General features: G+C 39.7%; 1 protein-coding gene across 1 annotated transcript; it reads right to left on the reverse strand.

The window, feature by feature from the left end:
* Nucleotides 1–8,541: 8,541 nt before the first annotated feature.
* c14h4orf48 (chromosome 14 C4orf48 homolog) lies at nucleotides 8,542–12,207 on the reverse strand. Its single transcript, XM_047386174.1, has 4 exons — nucleotides 12,063–12,207; nucleotides 11,726–11,861; nucleotides 11,166–11,254; nucleotides 8,542–9,543 (listed from the first exon to the last, which is right to left on the reverse strand). The coding sequence occupies exons 2-4, from the start codon at nucleotides 11,838–11,840 to the stop codon at nucleotides 9,472–9,474; spliced, it is 276 nt and encodes a 91-aa protein (XP_047242130.1). The 5' UTR covers nucleotides 11,841–11,861; nucleotides 12,063–12,207; the 3' UTR covers nucleotides 8,542–9,471.
* Between the last annotated feature and the right edge of the window lie 1,798 nt (nucleotides 12,208–14,005).

Below are 14,005 nucleotides of genomic sequence, written 5' to 3' on the forward strand. Positions count from 1 at the left end.
AAGACCAAGACTTTCCGGCGCGATCCGGGCCGGTTTTATAAGCGAGCAGGGGCGGGTGTAGACGCGGGTTCAGGGGTTGGGGAGGTCCTCCCGCCCGATCAGATTGGATGCTGGCGGCCGAGGGAGGGGGGCGGTGATGAGGGACTAGAGTCTGAGCAAGCTGATGTGTGCTGGAAGGATGTATTTTGAGAAAGCGGGCTCATGAGGAGGGGTGAGATGGCGAGAGACGCCATAGAGGGTGTTTTCCTCAGGGGCGACGCCAAGGGGGGTCGATTGGGGGGTGTCATCAGTCTAAATGAATATTTAAAATACATACATTATATACACAAATACATGTCTGTAAGTAATTATTTCAAAAAATTACAAAAAACATAATTACTTGCATTTTAAAAATATTTAATAAAAGGTTACTTATGGGTTAAAAAAGCATACATGAAAAAATTGTTTAAATGTATTTATTATATTTTTTTGATATATGATTTAATTATTCCATGGTCTTGTGTTGAAACAAATTTAATTTTGTCTTTTAGCCGTACATCTATAAATCTGTCAAAGCCCGCACAGTTAACACTGCCATTGGTCCGGAACCGCCGGTCAAATGTCACTATGATGAGAAATCATTTATCAGGGGACAAACAAATTCAAAAAGAAAATAATTTGTCAAAGAAATATTTATGGAATTGTTTAAACAAAACTATGCTAAATATGTAGAAAAAATAATACATATTTTCATAAATGTGTCAATAATTTGTTAAATATACAAATAATTAAATGTGCAAATCCTTAATTTGCACATTTATTTTTGGTTGAAGTCATATCATAACTTAACATCATAAATAACTTATATATTTATATATAACTATATATCTAACTAAATATATTTATATACGTTATGTTTAAATTAAAATTAACATACATAAAAAAAATCAATAAATACATTTATATAAATGTTTCAATAATTTATAAATTAGCTAAATAATTAACTATGTAAATCCTTAATTAAAAGATCATGAAGTTATTTTATGTCAGCTGTGCTCATCAGTTCGCAGGTATAACACTACTATAGACAAGGTTATTGGTCTATAGTTAAAGTGTTGTGCAGGTTCTTGACAGACTGTAGCACAGGAAATATGAATTCATTAAAAACATATTAAAACAGTTCTGAATTATTTCAACACATTATGACTTCTAGTTTAAATAATAGTTTAAACATTTATATAAAGATATCAATCTTTGTTTTTTATTACCATATTTATTATTCACTTGTATTTAAACTATCCTATATAAAGATTTTTATGTAACACATTATTTTTGGGGGGAGATTGTGGTAATTTTAGCCTTTGATGACCAGCCTCATATACTTGCCATTGGTTGTTTTTTGTTTTTTTTTGTATATGAATTTAAGTTAGAAAGGGACAAACTGATAAGTTACAATATTTGTGTATTTATTTACTAAAACTTATTCTGCTAAAAAAAAATCAATGTTATTTATGTAAAGCATGATGCACTCCAACATATCGATCAATAAGTACTGATCTATGGATGCACAGACTGATTTTAACATCTTCATACATAAACCATTGTTTTACAGCATCCGAGCAGTATATATTTGGCTTTAGTTTTAGGTGTTTTCTTTTCTCACTTCCTGCCACCTTCCAAAGTCATTTTGCCCCGGGCAGAAAGCCATAGCACCACTGAAGGAGAAGATGCGGCTTTCAGCATGCATACAAGAGGCAAGCTGTAGTAAAGTTGGACCATCTGCAGACTATTTAAAAAAAGCATTATTAGTTTTATATACTCTGTGTCCTTAAAGGGAGCTAAAATAATGATGAGTATCTTAGTTTTGCATATACAGCTACTCTGATGTGATTTCTTTAAATCCATATCAGAGCAGGATTAAGTAATAAAATAAGCCCAGAGGAGACTTGCTGTACAATCCAGACTCACAATGGGGTTGTATGAGTGACAGCTCTGCTGCACTGCAGTGATCCCTCCATCTTCAGTCCGCCTCGCCCCCCTTTCTTTTGCCAAAAATCTCTACCTATATGGAGATTATCTTTGCCTCGTTACCACGCCCATTTGCATCTATTGGAGACCGACTGCTAATTAATCACCTGCAGCTTTATTGTGGCAGTGGTGGCGGGGATGATGACAATGATGATGCTGGACCTGCTCCTTTGTTGTCTCCCATCACATGCTGGCGGTATTTGACCGCTACCGGTGCAGCTCACTCGGGTAAATCATTATTATTGCAATATTATTTCAAAAGTGACGTTATTATTGAGCTTAGTGTATATTTACAGCAAATTATGACACATGCATAAAAATAACACAACATAAAGAATAGTGGATGAGAATGGAAAACTAAAAGGCTTCCTGGTTTACTTAAAGTGGTTAAAGTGTAGATTTCTCTGCGTGATTCTGCTCTCTAACTGCAGCATTTAACGTGGAACTGCGGATCCTCTCACAGCATAATAAAGCAGAACTAGTCTGAACTGGATCAGAACTAGTTTGCTATTGATGAGGCTGCATCTTTTACTCCGCCTCCCCCTTAGTGAGCAGCAGGAGCAGGAGGAAGAGGAGGAGAAGGTGCAAGCAGACATCCTGCAGAAATCCTTCTATAGTCGACTCAGCCCGAGCATTTTTTTTTCCTCTTGAAAATACTGTAAAAGGTTGTTTTTTTTATTAGATTGGAACATTATCTACAGTGGATTCGACCGGCTGCAGGATGCTCTGAACATGCGCAGTGCGTGACTTTGCTTGCCTTGGAGTGGTGCCCTCATGTGCTGCCAGCAATGTAGCAGCACAAGATGAGTGTGTATGGGTGGGAAGGTTGTAAACACTCCAAAAGTAAATTGTGAGTGGTGACACACAAGCTAAGCAAAATAGAAAAATCTCCTTATGGCAATTTTGCAAGTCACTTCTGCAGTAAATCTGTGGCTTGAGTGTAAAAAATAAATCATCTTTCACAAAATAAAAAACGTATTTTTTCCCCTAAAACCTTCCTTATTCTTTTAAAATTTTTGAATTCAGCCCAACCCTCATTCATCAAATATTCAGCCAGTTATTCACAGCGTGGAAAATTGGCGTTGTCTTTGTCGGTAAATACTTATTTTTAAAGGAGTTTGCTGCATCAGTGGCCTTTATTTTCAGTTCTCAGACAGGAAATGGAAAGACGTGCAGCAAAGGTCCTGAGGTCGGGCATTGAACCCTAGACGGCGGCGTCTCCGTTAAAGGGGCGCACGTTCTTGTAATTCACGCCACATGCTGATTTTAATGCAAATAATTCGTGTATACACAGAAATCAGCCTGCATGTACTCTGATCTTCAGTTCTTTCCATAGATCAGCAATTAGATTCAAGCCAGCTAACTGGACCACATGTCTTTTTTTGTTGACCATAATTGCTGCAACAGACAAAAACAAGCCATAAGTTGAAGCTCCTGTTTAGGTTTCTTAGCTAGCTTCTTTCAGAATGACAGAAAAACACTTTTTAGCCTCATGTTAGATTTAGAAGTGAGACTTGTGTGGATTTTTAGAGGAGCATTGTGCATTATCACCATACACTGGGCATCCAGCTTAAAAAGTGTGTAAAATCAAGTTTTCCTAACCTCTTGAATGTAAAACTACCCATATATTTTTCCTGTTATCTTGCACATGGCTTCTTGTGTTTGGTTGCAACTGAGGAAACCATCAGCTGCCCTCCTTTGGTGTAATAATGGACATGACTTTTAAATTGAGTTAGCTCTTTATAAAGGAGGTTTGTATGCACATGATTCCAAAGTCATTACCTATAGGAAAACCTAAATTTGCTTTAAATTTTGCACACCATGTGGTTCTGTTCACAGCTAGGATGAGAGTCAGCTCCACTTAGGTGGTCTGCTCCTGTAGAGGTTGGTCTTTGACTCAAGTGGAGGAGTGCAAGTATCTTGGTGTCTTGTTCAGGAGTGATAGTAGGAAGGAAGAGATTGATAGGCCATTTGGGGTCCTGTCTGCAGTAGTTTGGGCGTTAATTCAGTCTGTTATGAGAGGCTAAGCCAAACATTTAAGTTCTCGATTATACCTGCTGGTTCTGACCCTCATATGTGGTCATGAAATATTGTTAAGGAATGACAGAAAGGAGCTTCCTCAATAAGGTGGCTGGAGATAAGATGAGAGTAGAGCTGCAGCTCCTCAGCATTGAAAGTAGTCAGCTGACGTCGTTCTAATATCAGATCAGGATGTCTCCTGGCACATCCCACTTGGAGGAGAGCCTGGGGCAGACCCAGAACTCACTGGAGGGTGTTGCTGCTTAAAAGGATCTCTGGGCCTCTCTCTTGCATCTGTTGCCTCGGTGACCCGATCTCGGATTAGAAGAGAACAATCAGTGGATAGATGGACACCGAAATGTAAATGAATTAGCAGAGCAGCCGTGTTTACTCTAGATAACCAAAAGAATTGAACACTGATGTTATGTAAAATGAGCTGATGTTTTTGGGAAAAATGCTGAGGGAACCAGACAAAGTCTCCACCCAAGATGGTCGTAGAAGTTGTTTTTAATGATGGCTTAGCATTCAGTACAGCTGTTCAGGTATTGGGGAACTCTGGCCCAAATTTTATATCTGTTTCCTTGCAGCAATAGGTACCCCCCTTGCATGTTCTCCCTGTTTTTTCTGGATACTTTCTGCTACCATTCAAAAACATGTATTTTAGTTTAAATAGAGATTTAAAACTGCCATAGAGTATGAGTGTGTGTATGCAAGGCTGTCTCTCATGCCTGTTTAAGATGTGCCATGATCTCCTTCCCATCGTCCTCTGAAGATAGACACCAGCTCCCTTGTGACCCTGCAAGGGTTGATGGATGTTCCAGTAGATTGCCAACATCTCTTGTCGCAAGAAAAGGAAAATATTGATACATGATTATTTCATATGAAAAATTAAAATATCAGACATTGCTTTTATTTAAATGCACTGTTTCCCTCAGTCTTTGGCTGAACATATTCCCAGACGATTGCTGAAAAAATGTATGCAAGTCACATGCTTTAGTGCAAAGGTAACAAACAAATCACATTTTGCGTATGATATATGTGTCATGCTGTTGTTAAAGCCAGAGGAGGTCACGAAGGAGAGTGGTAAGAAGAGAGGATGGGGACTGGATGTGTATGTTAATCATAGATGGTGTAACTCTGGCCACTTAACTGTCAAAGACACACTCTGCTGTCAGGACCATGAGCTGCTAGCTGGGAGCATGAGGCCATATTATCTGTCGTCTAATCGTGTCTCCATGTCCTCCGCTTTCCTCACCTTCACCACCTTCACTCAGTATGTCACCTGCTACATCAGAGACAATACAATTGTAGACTTATTATATGCTTAGATCATTACCTGGTTCATCTCCGGCCCGTGTTCTGACCCTTTGTACCCAGAGGACCAGCTTTGACACACACTGTAAGGAAATGGTTTGTGGAGAGTAAAGCAGCGCTGAGGCGCTGCTTTAGCGGCACAATGTGGCAGCAACCCTGGTTCTCCAACAATATAAAATAATGGTTCTCCAACAAAAAATCACGAATAAACCCTGAATTATAAGCTCTCCTAAAGGAGAAGAATAGAACATCCAGATCAGGACACACGAAGGAACTGAGAAGAAAGATCCAAGAGGTGTAGAAATTACAGGAAGAAGATGGAACATCCGCTATACCAGAATAACCTCAGTGGAGTTTGTGGCCTGAAATAGTTCTCAGGTTCTTTCAAACTCCTGGGCTGAGGGATCCAAAGGATTCCAAGGATCCAATATCCAGTTCACTGGGTCAACAAAGGATTCATCATTAAAAATTATTCAAATGAATATTGTTTGAGCTACTCATTGAGCAAGAACAAGTCAGCTTTCTGGGTTGAAACTTTAGAATCTAGGCATTACAGGCTTATTTCAAAATGAAATTTGCTCGGATTGGTTTACCAGCAGTAAGTTCTTACCAATGTCACCCTGGGTGATCCTCTCTTTATTATTTACTTTTTTATATAGCAAACCATGTAGGTTTTTATGGTTGTCCCAATGTAAGCTTGTTTTTGTTTTGTTTTTTAGATAAATGTTTAATGAATCTCAAACTCTGTTTTAAATAATATATGTTCAGTGAAGCAGTTCAGCATCATCGGCCAGTTGTGTTCAGTCATAATTTCTTACATCGTTTGCATCACACAAGTTTGAGTGACTTGACAAGCCAGGGAGAAACAAAAAACCTGTTTGGGGTGGAACTGTCTTTTTTGCTGCTGTTGTTTGAGCACCCGGGCCGCCCCCTGACACCGCAGCACCCTGGACGTTGTGCCTTATTTCCCATATCAGAAACATCAACATAGTGTTACTTAAATAAATAGTTGAAATCTTAGTAATGATGCATAATCTGTCCCAATTAAACACTAAAGACAATATCTGTATGTACAATATTTTATTCTAAGTTTAGAAGCTTGATTTGTACTGATGAGTACCAGGCCGGGTTTCCCTGGTATATGCTGAGAAGCTCTACAACAGTGAGTGGAAGTTTCTGTGGTGCTGTAAAAGTAGAGCTGAACTCAGATAAAGGATGGATTAAAGGGACTGCAAGTATTAAAGATTTGGCCTTTCTGTTGCACCTGGTGACTTTCTAACAGCTGGTTGTCGATGCAGTCAGATTCTCCAGGAGAAGATGAAAGAAAAGTTGGATTGGGCTAGAAATTGTTGAAGAGATACTGAGTGCAAACCTCCATCAATACTTCCAGTAAGAGCCCCGGCAGGTTGAAGCTGCCTCAGCAGGACACCTGATCTCAGTGCGGTGCAGGAACAATAAAGGGATTTGCCTCCATGCTGTTGGTAGCGTTGCTGCTGCCTCTGGACTGAGAATCCTGCCAGGTCACTGCAGACTCTTCACTGGCTGACAGGGCTCCTCGGTTTTTCTCTGCTTGTATCTGTTTACAGTATCTCACCCTGATTGCTTTTAGAGCCAGCTTCCACACACCAGGAAGCAGAAAGTGGTGCAGTGCTGCGACACAGCTGCCATCCTGCCTTTACTTGGGGCTCCTCCTGCTGGTGCAGATAAGGACCATACAGGAGTAGTGAACTGTGTTTTCTGTTTTTTTTCTCCTCCTGGTGGTAATTACTGCTGTAAATAAATAAAAAGGTGTTTGTGTGTGTGTGTGTGTGTGTGTGTGTGTAGAAAGAGATGAACTCAGCAAAAACAGAATTATATTGGAGCTTTACCTCTGTTGAAAAAGCTGCCTCGCAGGACAAATAATCCCAGAATGAAAGTGGTGCCAGGATTTAACATGTTGCTCTCAAGCATTTTTCTTGAAAGGATGATAAAAGAAATCCCTCAACTGACTTTATACTGTGCCTTTCAAAAGTATTCATACCCCTTTAACTTATTTCTCCTGTTACAACCACAAAGCTCAAGGTAATTTAGTTGAGTCGTTATGTCACACCAACACTTCATAATTGTGAGGTTGAAGGAAACTGTCAGAGTTGGTGGGAAGATGAATTGAGCTACACACAGGGCAAAACTGAAAGAAAATATGTTAGAGGCTGAAAAACACAACATTAAACAAAGTGAAGATGTGACCAGAGTTAAAAATTGATGTTCACAGAGACTCTCCATCAAGTCGAACTGAGCTTGAGACGTGAATGAATGTGTTTGCAGTGCACCCAACCAGCTACCAATTTTAAGCAAGTCCTGCACTAGTAGAAATAACTCTGGAGGAGAGGTTGCTGTTGCATTCTGGACTCTTGGATGTCTCGAAGTTTCTTAACTGAAGATGAACCTCTCACCATCACAATGTGGGGCCATTTTGATGCGATGCAATGATGCATGCTTTGTTTGGAGAAGATTGTTAATGTGATGGAAAAAGTTAAATTTGTGCCTTGCTAAACCACATGGAAGCATTGATCTAAGGATTCCCTGGTCTGATATTACTGGCACTTGCTTCATGCCTTGGAGCTTCAGCATGCCTTATGTGTTTTAGTGTATCTTCTTCGACCAGATGTGTTCATCCCGGTCGAAAAGAAGCCACCAGCTGACATCCTGAGTATTGAAGTATTTTCCCACTCAAACCTCTCTACCCGTCCTCGACAGACTGAAACGTGCTCTATTTGACCAGCTTCCACCTGGTATGATTGGCATTTTTTACAAAGACTAAATACCAAAAACAAAAGCAAAGAATTTTGCCAGTTATTTAACAGAAATAAACACTAAAAATACATCACTCTGGATAATGAATCTATGTGTCGCTTTTTTTAAATTTAATTAGTGAAATAAATCAAATATCCAATGCTCTTATTTGAGATGCACCTGTGTTAAGAAGTATGAAATTAACTGACATTCGGTCATGCTTAATGCAATAAATACTTCACGATTGGCAAAAGTTGTTGCCTAATATATTATTATTTGTTTGTTTTAAACATTTGCTGTCCCACAGTTTTTATCCACAAACAGCTAAAGAAAATGTTGAGTTTATTTATTAAAACAGTCACAAATCCATATTTTATGTCTTTATTAAAGTTCAAACCCCCACCACAAAGAAAACAATGAAGGCAACGATGGTTGTTTAGTGTTTTTATTCATAGGTACAACATTAAGACTGTAAATGGAGCCTCTTGTGACTTGCAAAATAAATTGTTGATGAAAGAGCAACAGTAAGACGATTTTTGTTCCCTGCTGCAGTTCTCTTCATCCCTTCCCTCCTTCCCTGCTGATGCCACAGCTCATCTGATCCCTTCCTCTTCATCACTTTTCCTGCAGACGCCTTTAAATCGGGCAGAGGTCTGCCGACGTGCTCCAGCGAATTCACATCATTTGTACACGCTATCTTTATTACCACGCAAAATGAAAGTGCTATAAATTCATGCTACAGTGCTGCGCTAAACCAAGTCCTACGATTGTTCTTCCTTAAAGTATCTTCACAAATACAAAACCTCTCCATAGTCGATTATGGAAGAAAACAAAACTTTCATCAAAGTTACCCAACCGCTCCCACAGGCTCTGAGTCCACTAATTAGAATTATTTAAATTACAGTCAGATTCTGCCTATTATCTTAAACGACTATGTCAAACTGCTGTTATTATGAGCAGTTCAATAAACTCCGATGCTACAGTTGGAAGTGTGTAAACACTAACCTCATACAACACAATCATAAACAGATGCATCCTATTGCGTCCTACATTTTACAGTCAGTTACTAGAAGGTAGAAAAACGTGTTTATGCTGCATGGATAATGACAGCAGATAACAATGAGGATGGTGAATGAAATTCAGAGATGAGTGAATCACAAACATAGGCGATGTCAAAGTCTTAAATAAGGCAAAGACAACGACGTCCCCTGTGGCTCAAATCAGAGCTGCACTCGAATGTGATGATGTGGAAACAAATCAAATAAAGTGCCTGTTGTTTAGAGGAGTTCTGATGGGAATTTCTGTACATGTGTAGAGGTTTGAGATGGATTGCTGTTAGGGTGTCCGAGCAGGTGGGGCTCAGCGCAGCGTGGTGGTGGGCATACAGTCACACAGAGCCCTCCTCTCCGCCCGCAGCACCAAAGTCTCTGTCTGCAACAAAAAGCAAAACGAAGCTCTAAAGAAACTTAGAGAAACATTTATGAAATGCCATATACGTTTATTTGGGGGGCTTCCTGCACAGACAAAAACCCAGTTCAGATCAAAGGACATTATTTTCATATGAATTATCACTTTTAATAATGCATTTGAGCTGTTCTACCACCAAATCCTTTATCTCAAATCAACAGCTAGACAGTTGAAACTTGGACATAATTGGGTGTTCAAGGAGGGACAATGATCCCAAACACACATCTGAACTGGTTTTGGATTAAAGCAGGCTGACTTAAAATTTCTGGAAGGTCATTGAAGACCTACGGATTTTGCCTAAAAGAAAACCAACTAATTTAAATGAGCTAGACCATTTTTGTCAAGAAGAGCAGTCAAATATCCTGCCAGACTTATGGCAGAAACATGTTGGTGGCTACAAAAAGAATGTGGTTAAAGGGCAAAGTGCAAAGGGTCATTTAGCCAAGAACAGGTTTAGACTAGGACTGCATGAGATTAAGAAAACATGTAATTGCAGCATTATTGCTGAATATGGGAATGATATATTGGTTGCCATTTCTGCACATGTTCTAACTGCTCTCGTCCTTTTCCCTCGTTGTGGCCATCACCCTCTGGAAGCTTTAGCATCTCAGCCACTAACTTCCACATCAGGTGTGGGCTTCCAGGGTGGTAAAACTCCACGTAAATAACCAGATATATTACTGGTACCTATTATCGCACCCATAAGCCTTTGGTGCTGTGAAAAAGTATCCTCATTTCTTTTGTTTTTGCTTTTTTTGTCAAATTTAAATATTTCCAATCATCAAACTAATTATAAAATCAGACAGATATAATCTGAGTAAATACAAAGCACAGTTTCCAATAATGATTTCATTTACTAAGAGAAAAAAAAAAAGCTATCAAAACTAAACTGGATATATAATTGATCCCCTTTTGATAAATCAAGAATGAACTGTGATTAACCACATTTTTGGTACAATTTCATTGGTCACATCCAGGCCTGTCCGGTAAAATCAAGAAATCACCTCAACAGAACCTGTCTGACAATACAAAATAGACTTAAAGATCCCAAAATTCTTGCCCTGATCTGAAACTATTCAAGAACAGATCATACATAAGGTCACTGATATCTATCTTTCTGGAAATGGTTAGAAAGCCATTTCTAAGGCTTTGGGACTGCAGTGAACCACAGTTCCCCATGATCAGCAAATCTAATACATGGAACAGGGATTAAACTTCCCAGGAATTTTAAGGGGCAACTGCTTTTCCATATAGGGTCAGGCTGGCTTCCCTTCAATAAATTATATTGTAATTTAAAAACTATGTTCTGTATTTACTCAGGCCATATTTATCTGATATTAAAATGAGTTTGATGATCTAAAACAGAAAAAAACTTTAAGTGGAAAAACACTTTTTCATTGCAAAGTGTAGGTCTATTTTGATTAATGAACTAACCCTATAAACTCTTGAGACAGTTTTAAAAGGTTGGAGCTCAAAGTTTAAATTCAGTTCATTGAAGTGCTACTCTACTAACAACATCCACAAAGTAAAATCAGAAAAATGACATTCATGCTCCAATGTTCTCAGCAGATTGAGATTTCCCTGACCCTGGCATCAAGGTTAAAAGCGGTCTTCCTCAGATCTTGCAGCGCCCTCTGCATGAACTCAAAGGCATGACAGTCAACGCACGGACGACCTGGAAACAGAAAGTGTAAAGAAATACAGGACGTTTAGCCTTTTTTGGATTCTGTTGGTTCAATTTGATAACAAAAAGCCAAGTGTATGTAATGTAGCTAATAAACAAAACCGAGTCAATGGGTGCAAGATGCAGACAGCAAATAAAACGGGTAAAAGACAAAAGTTTAAAAGTGTCCTAAAAACACAAAACATTGGTTAGCTATTATTGAAAGCATTCAACATTTGTACTGAATGAAATTAGGATTTTCATTTTCATATTGGCTATAATAATTAGTTTCATGTTTCTGGCATGTTTAATATTATTTTAAACCCTTAATAGATAAATGCTCTTATTCATTAAAGAATGACCTATAATATAACAGTGTGCTCCCTGTGGGATGTGGACTCATTAATGGGTGAAAAACATCACAGAGGCAGACATATTTCCACCTCTGTCAGTGTTTCCGATTTTATTTTTGAATCCACCTACTTTCTGCTGGGATCACGGTCCCGGTCTCCTGATCCGCCTCGGCGGCACCGACACAGACAAGCTGGACCGCGAGCAGAACCACCGCTACCTGTACATATGATCCACTGAATGTCATGGTGATGGTCCTGTCGGTGTCCTGTTATTTACAGGAAACAAAGAAAAAATCATTTTTGGGAAAAATAGATAACGTAATAAAAGGCCGACAGCAAATTAAATCACAGAATATTACGGGCTTTGTTGATCATATTTAAATGTTCAGTTCGCAAAACACTATGTTTATAAATGCACGCTATACAGAATAATTACAGCTTTGTATGTAATGTGTATATTTAATTACCTTAAACGATGCGAGGATGTTTTTTGCACCAGATCAGCGTTAAAATGCCCACCGAGCAATGAATTTATATAGATCAGCCAAGTGCGCATGCGCAAAGGAACCTTAAACCTGCCTTTGTGGACCTGAGTCTAAACTTCCGGGGAAAACATTCAAAATAAAGCATTTTACAAATAATATACTGGGAGGGATCAAGTGTAGCAGGATAAAAAAAGGAAAATAGAATGACAAAATGAACTAATATATTTTAATATTTAAACATGTGAACGATTCTAATTATTATTGAGGCAGCCATAAAAATATTGTTTAAGTTTTAATCATATTGTGTTGTTGATTTCTACACTGAAGTTTTGCATACAACTATTGTTTTTTTCCCCACATTGAACTGTAAGTGATTTGGTAATTTTTTTAAGCTGCTGTGTTAGCTGAAGGCTCACAGTAGCTTTAGAAATTCACAATGATTGTACAAACTAACTTTCCGTGAACCTTTTCTGAAGGTTCTCCAATGATTCTGTTTTAAAGGGCACAGATAACCTTCAGGGAACATTTAGTGAGCGTTCCCTGCTATTGCCCAGAAGGCCAGTGTTATAAAGCTGACTTTCAGGTGACTTTTATGGAACAATTCTAGAAAGCTCTTAAAAGTTACATCGTAAAAGCTGTTGACAACCCATGGGCAACTTTTGGGACTACACTTCATCCTGCAACACCTCGACCACCCAGGGACGTCTGCCAGGATCCTGTTGTGGATTTCAGCTTGGCCTCCACCAGAAGCTCACCCAGCTCTACCTGTCAGCAGATCACCAGCTTCCTGAAGGACCAGCGGCAGCAGGTGAGGCTGGGAAGCATCTCCGGTGCAAAAACCATCAGCACAGGCGCTCCCCAGGGGTGTGTTCTCTCCCCACTCCTCTCTGTACACAAATGACTACACTTCAGCAGACCCGTCTATGAAAATCCTGGTGTGAAAATGACACCTGTTATTGGTCTGATCCAGGACAATGACGAGTCTGTGTACAGACAGGGTTGGATTGGGTGGTCCATTGGTGCGGTCAGAACCATCTGGACTTAACCCACTCAAGTCAGTCAAGAAGATGGTGGACATCCGGAGAATACCCACCACACTGCCTCCCCTCACCATCCTCAACAACACTGTGTGCTGTGGACCACTTCCGGTTCCTAGGAACCACCATTTCTCGAGACCTAAGATGGTCCTCACTGTTCAGAATAAGGTCCAGCTGAGACTGGGCAATTCAAGAAGTACAACCTTCCACAGGAGCTTCTGTTAATCTTCTACACCGCCATTATTCAGTCTGTCCTGTGGTTGTCCATCGCTATGTGTTTTGGCTCATCCACAAAACAGGACAGGTCCAGACTGCAACAAACACTTAAGTCTGCAGAGAGAATCATCAGGGCTGACCTTCCCTCTATCCAGGACTTGTACACTGCTCAAAAAAATAAAGGGGAACACTTAACCAAGACTGTATAACTCCAAGGAAATCAAGCTGTCCACTTAGGAAGCAACACTGATTGACAATCGATTTCACATGATGTTGTTCAAATGAAATAGACAACAGGGGGAAATCTTTGGCGATTAGCAAGACACACTCAATAAAGGACTGGTTCTACAGGTGGGGACCACAGACCACTTCTCAGTACCTATGCTTTCTGGCTGATGTTTTGGTCACTTTTGAATGTTGGTGGTGATTTCACACTCGTGGTAGCATGAGACGGACTCTACAACCCACACAAGTGGCTCAGGTAGTGCAGGATGGCACATCAATGCGAGCTGTGGCAAGAAGGTTTGCTGTGTCTGTCAGTGTAGTGTCCAAAGCCTGGAGGCGCTACCAGGAGACAGGCCAGTACACCAGGAGACATGGAGGAGGCGTAGGAGGACAACAACCCAGCAGCAGGACCGCTACCTCCACCTTTGTGCAAGGAGGAACAGGAGG

Source organism: Girardinichthys multiradiatus, chromosome 14, assembly GCF_021462225.1.
Source record: "Girardinichthys multiradiatus isolate DD_20200921_A chromosome 14, DD_fGirMul_XY1, whole genome shotgun sequence".
Lineage (NCBI taxonomy): Eukaryota > Metazoa > Chordata > Actinopteri > Cyprinodontiformes > Goodeidae > Girardinichthys > Girardinichthys multiradiatus.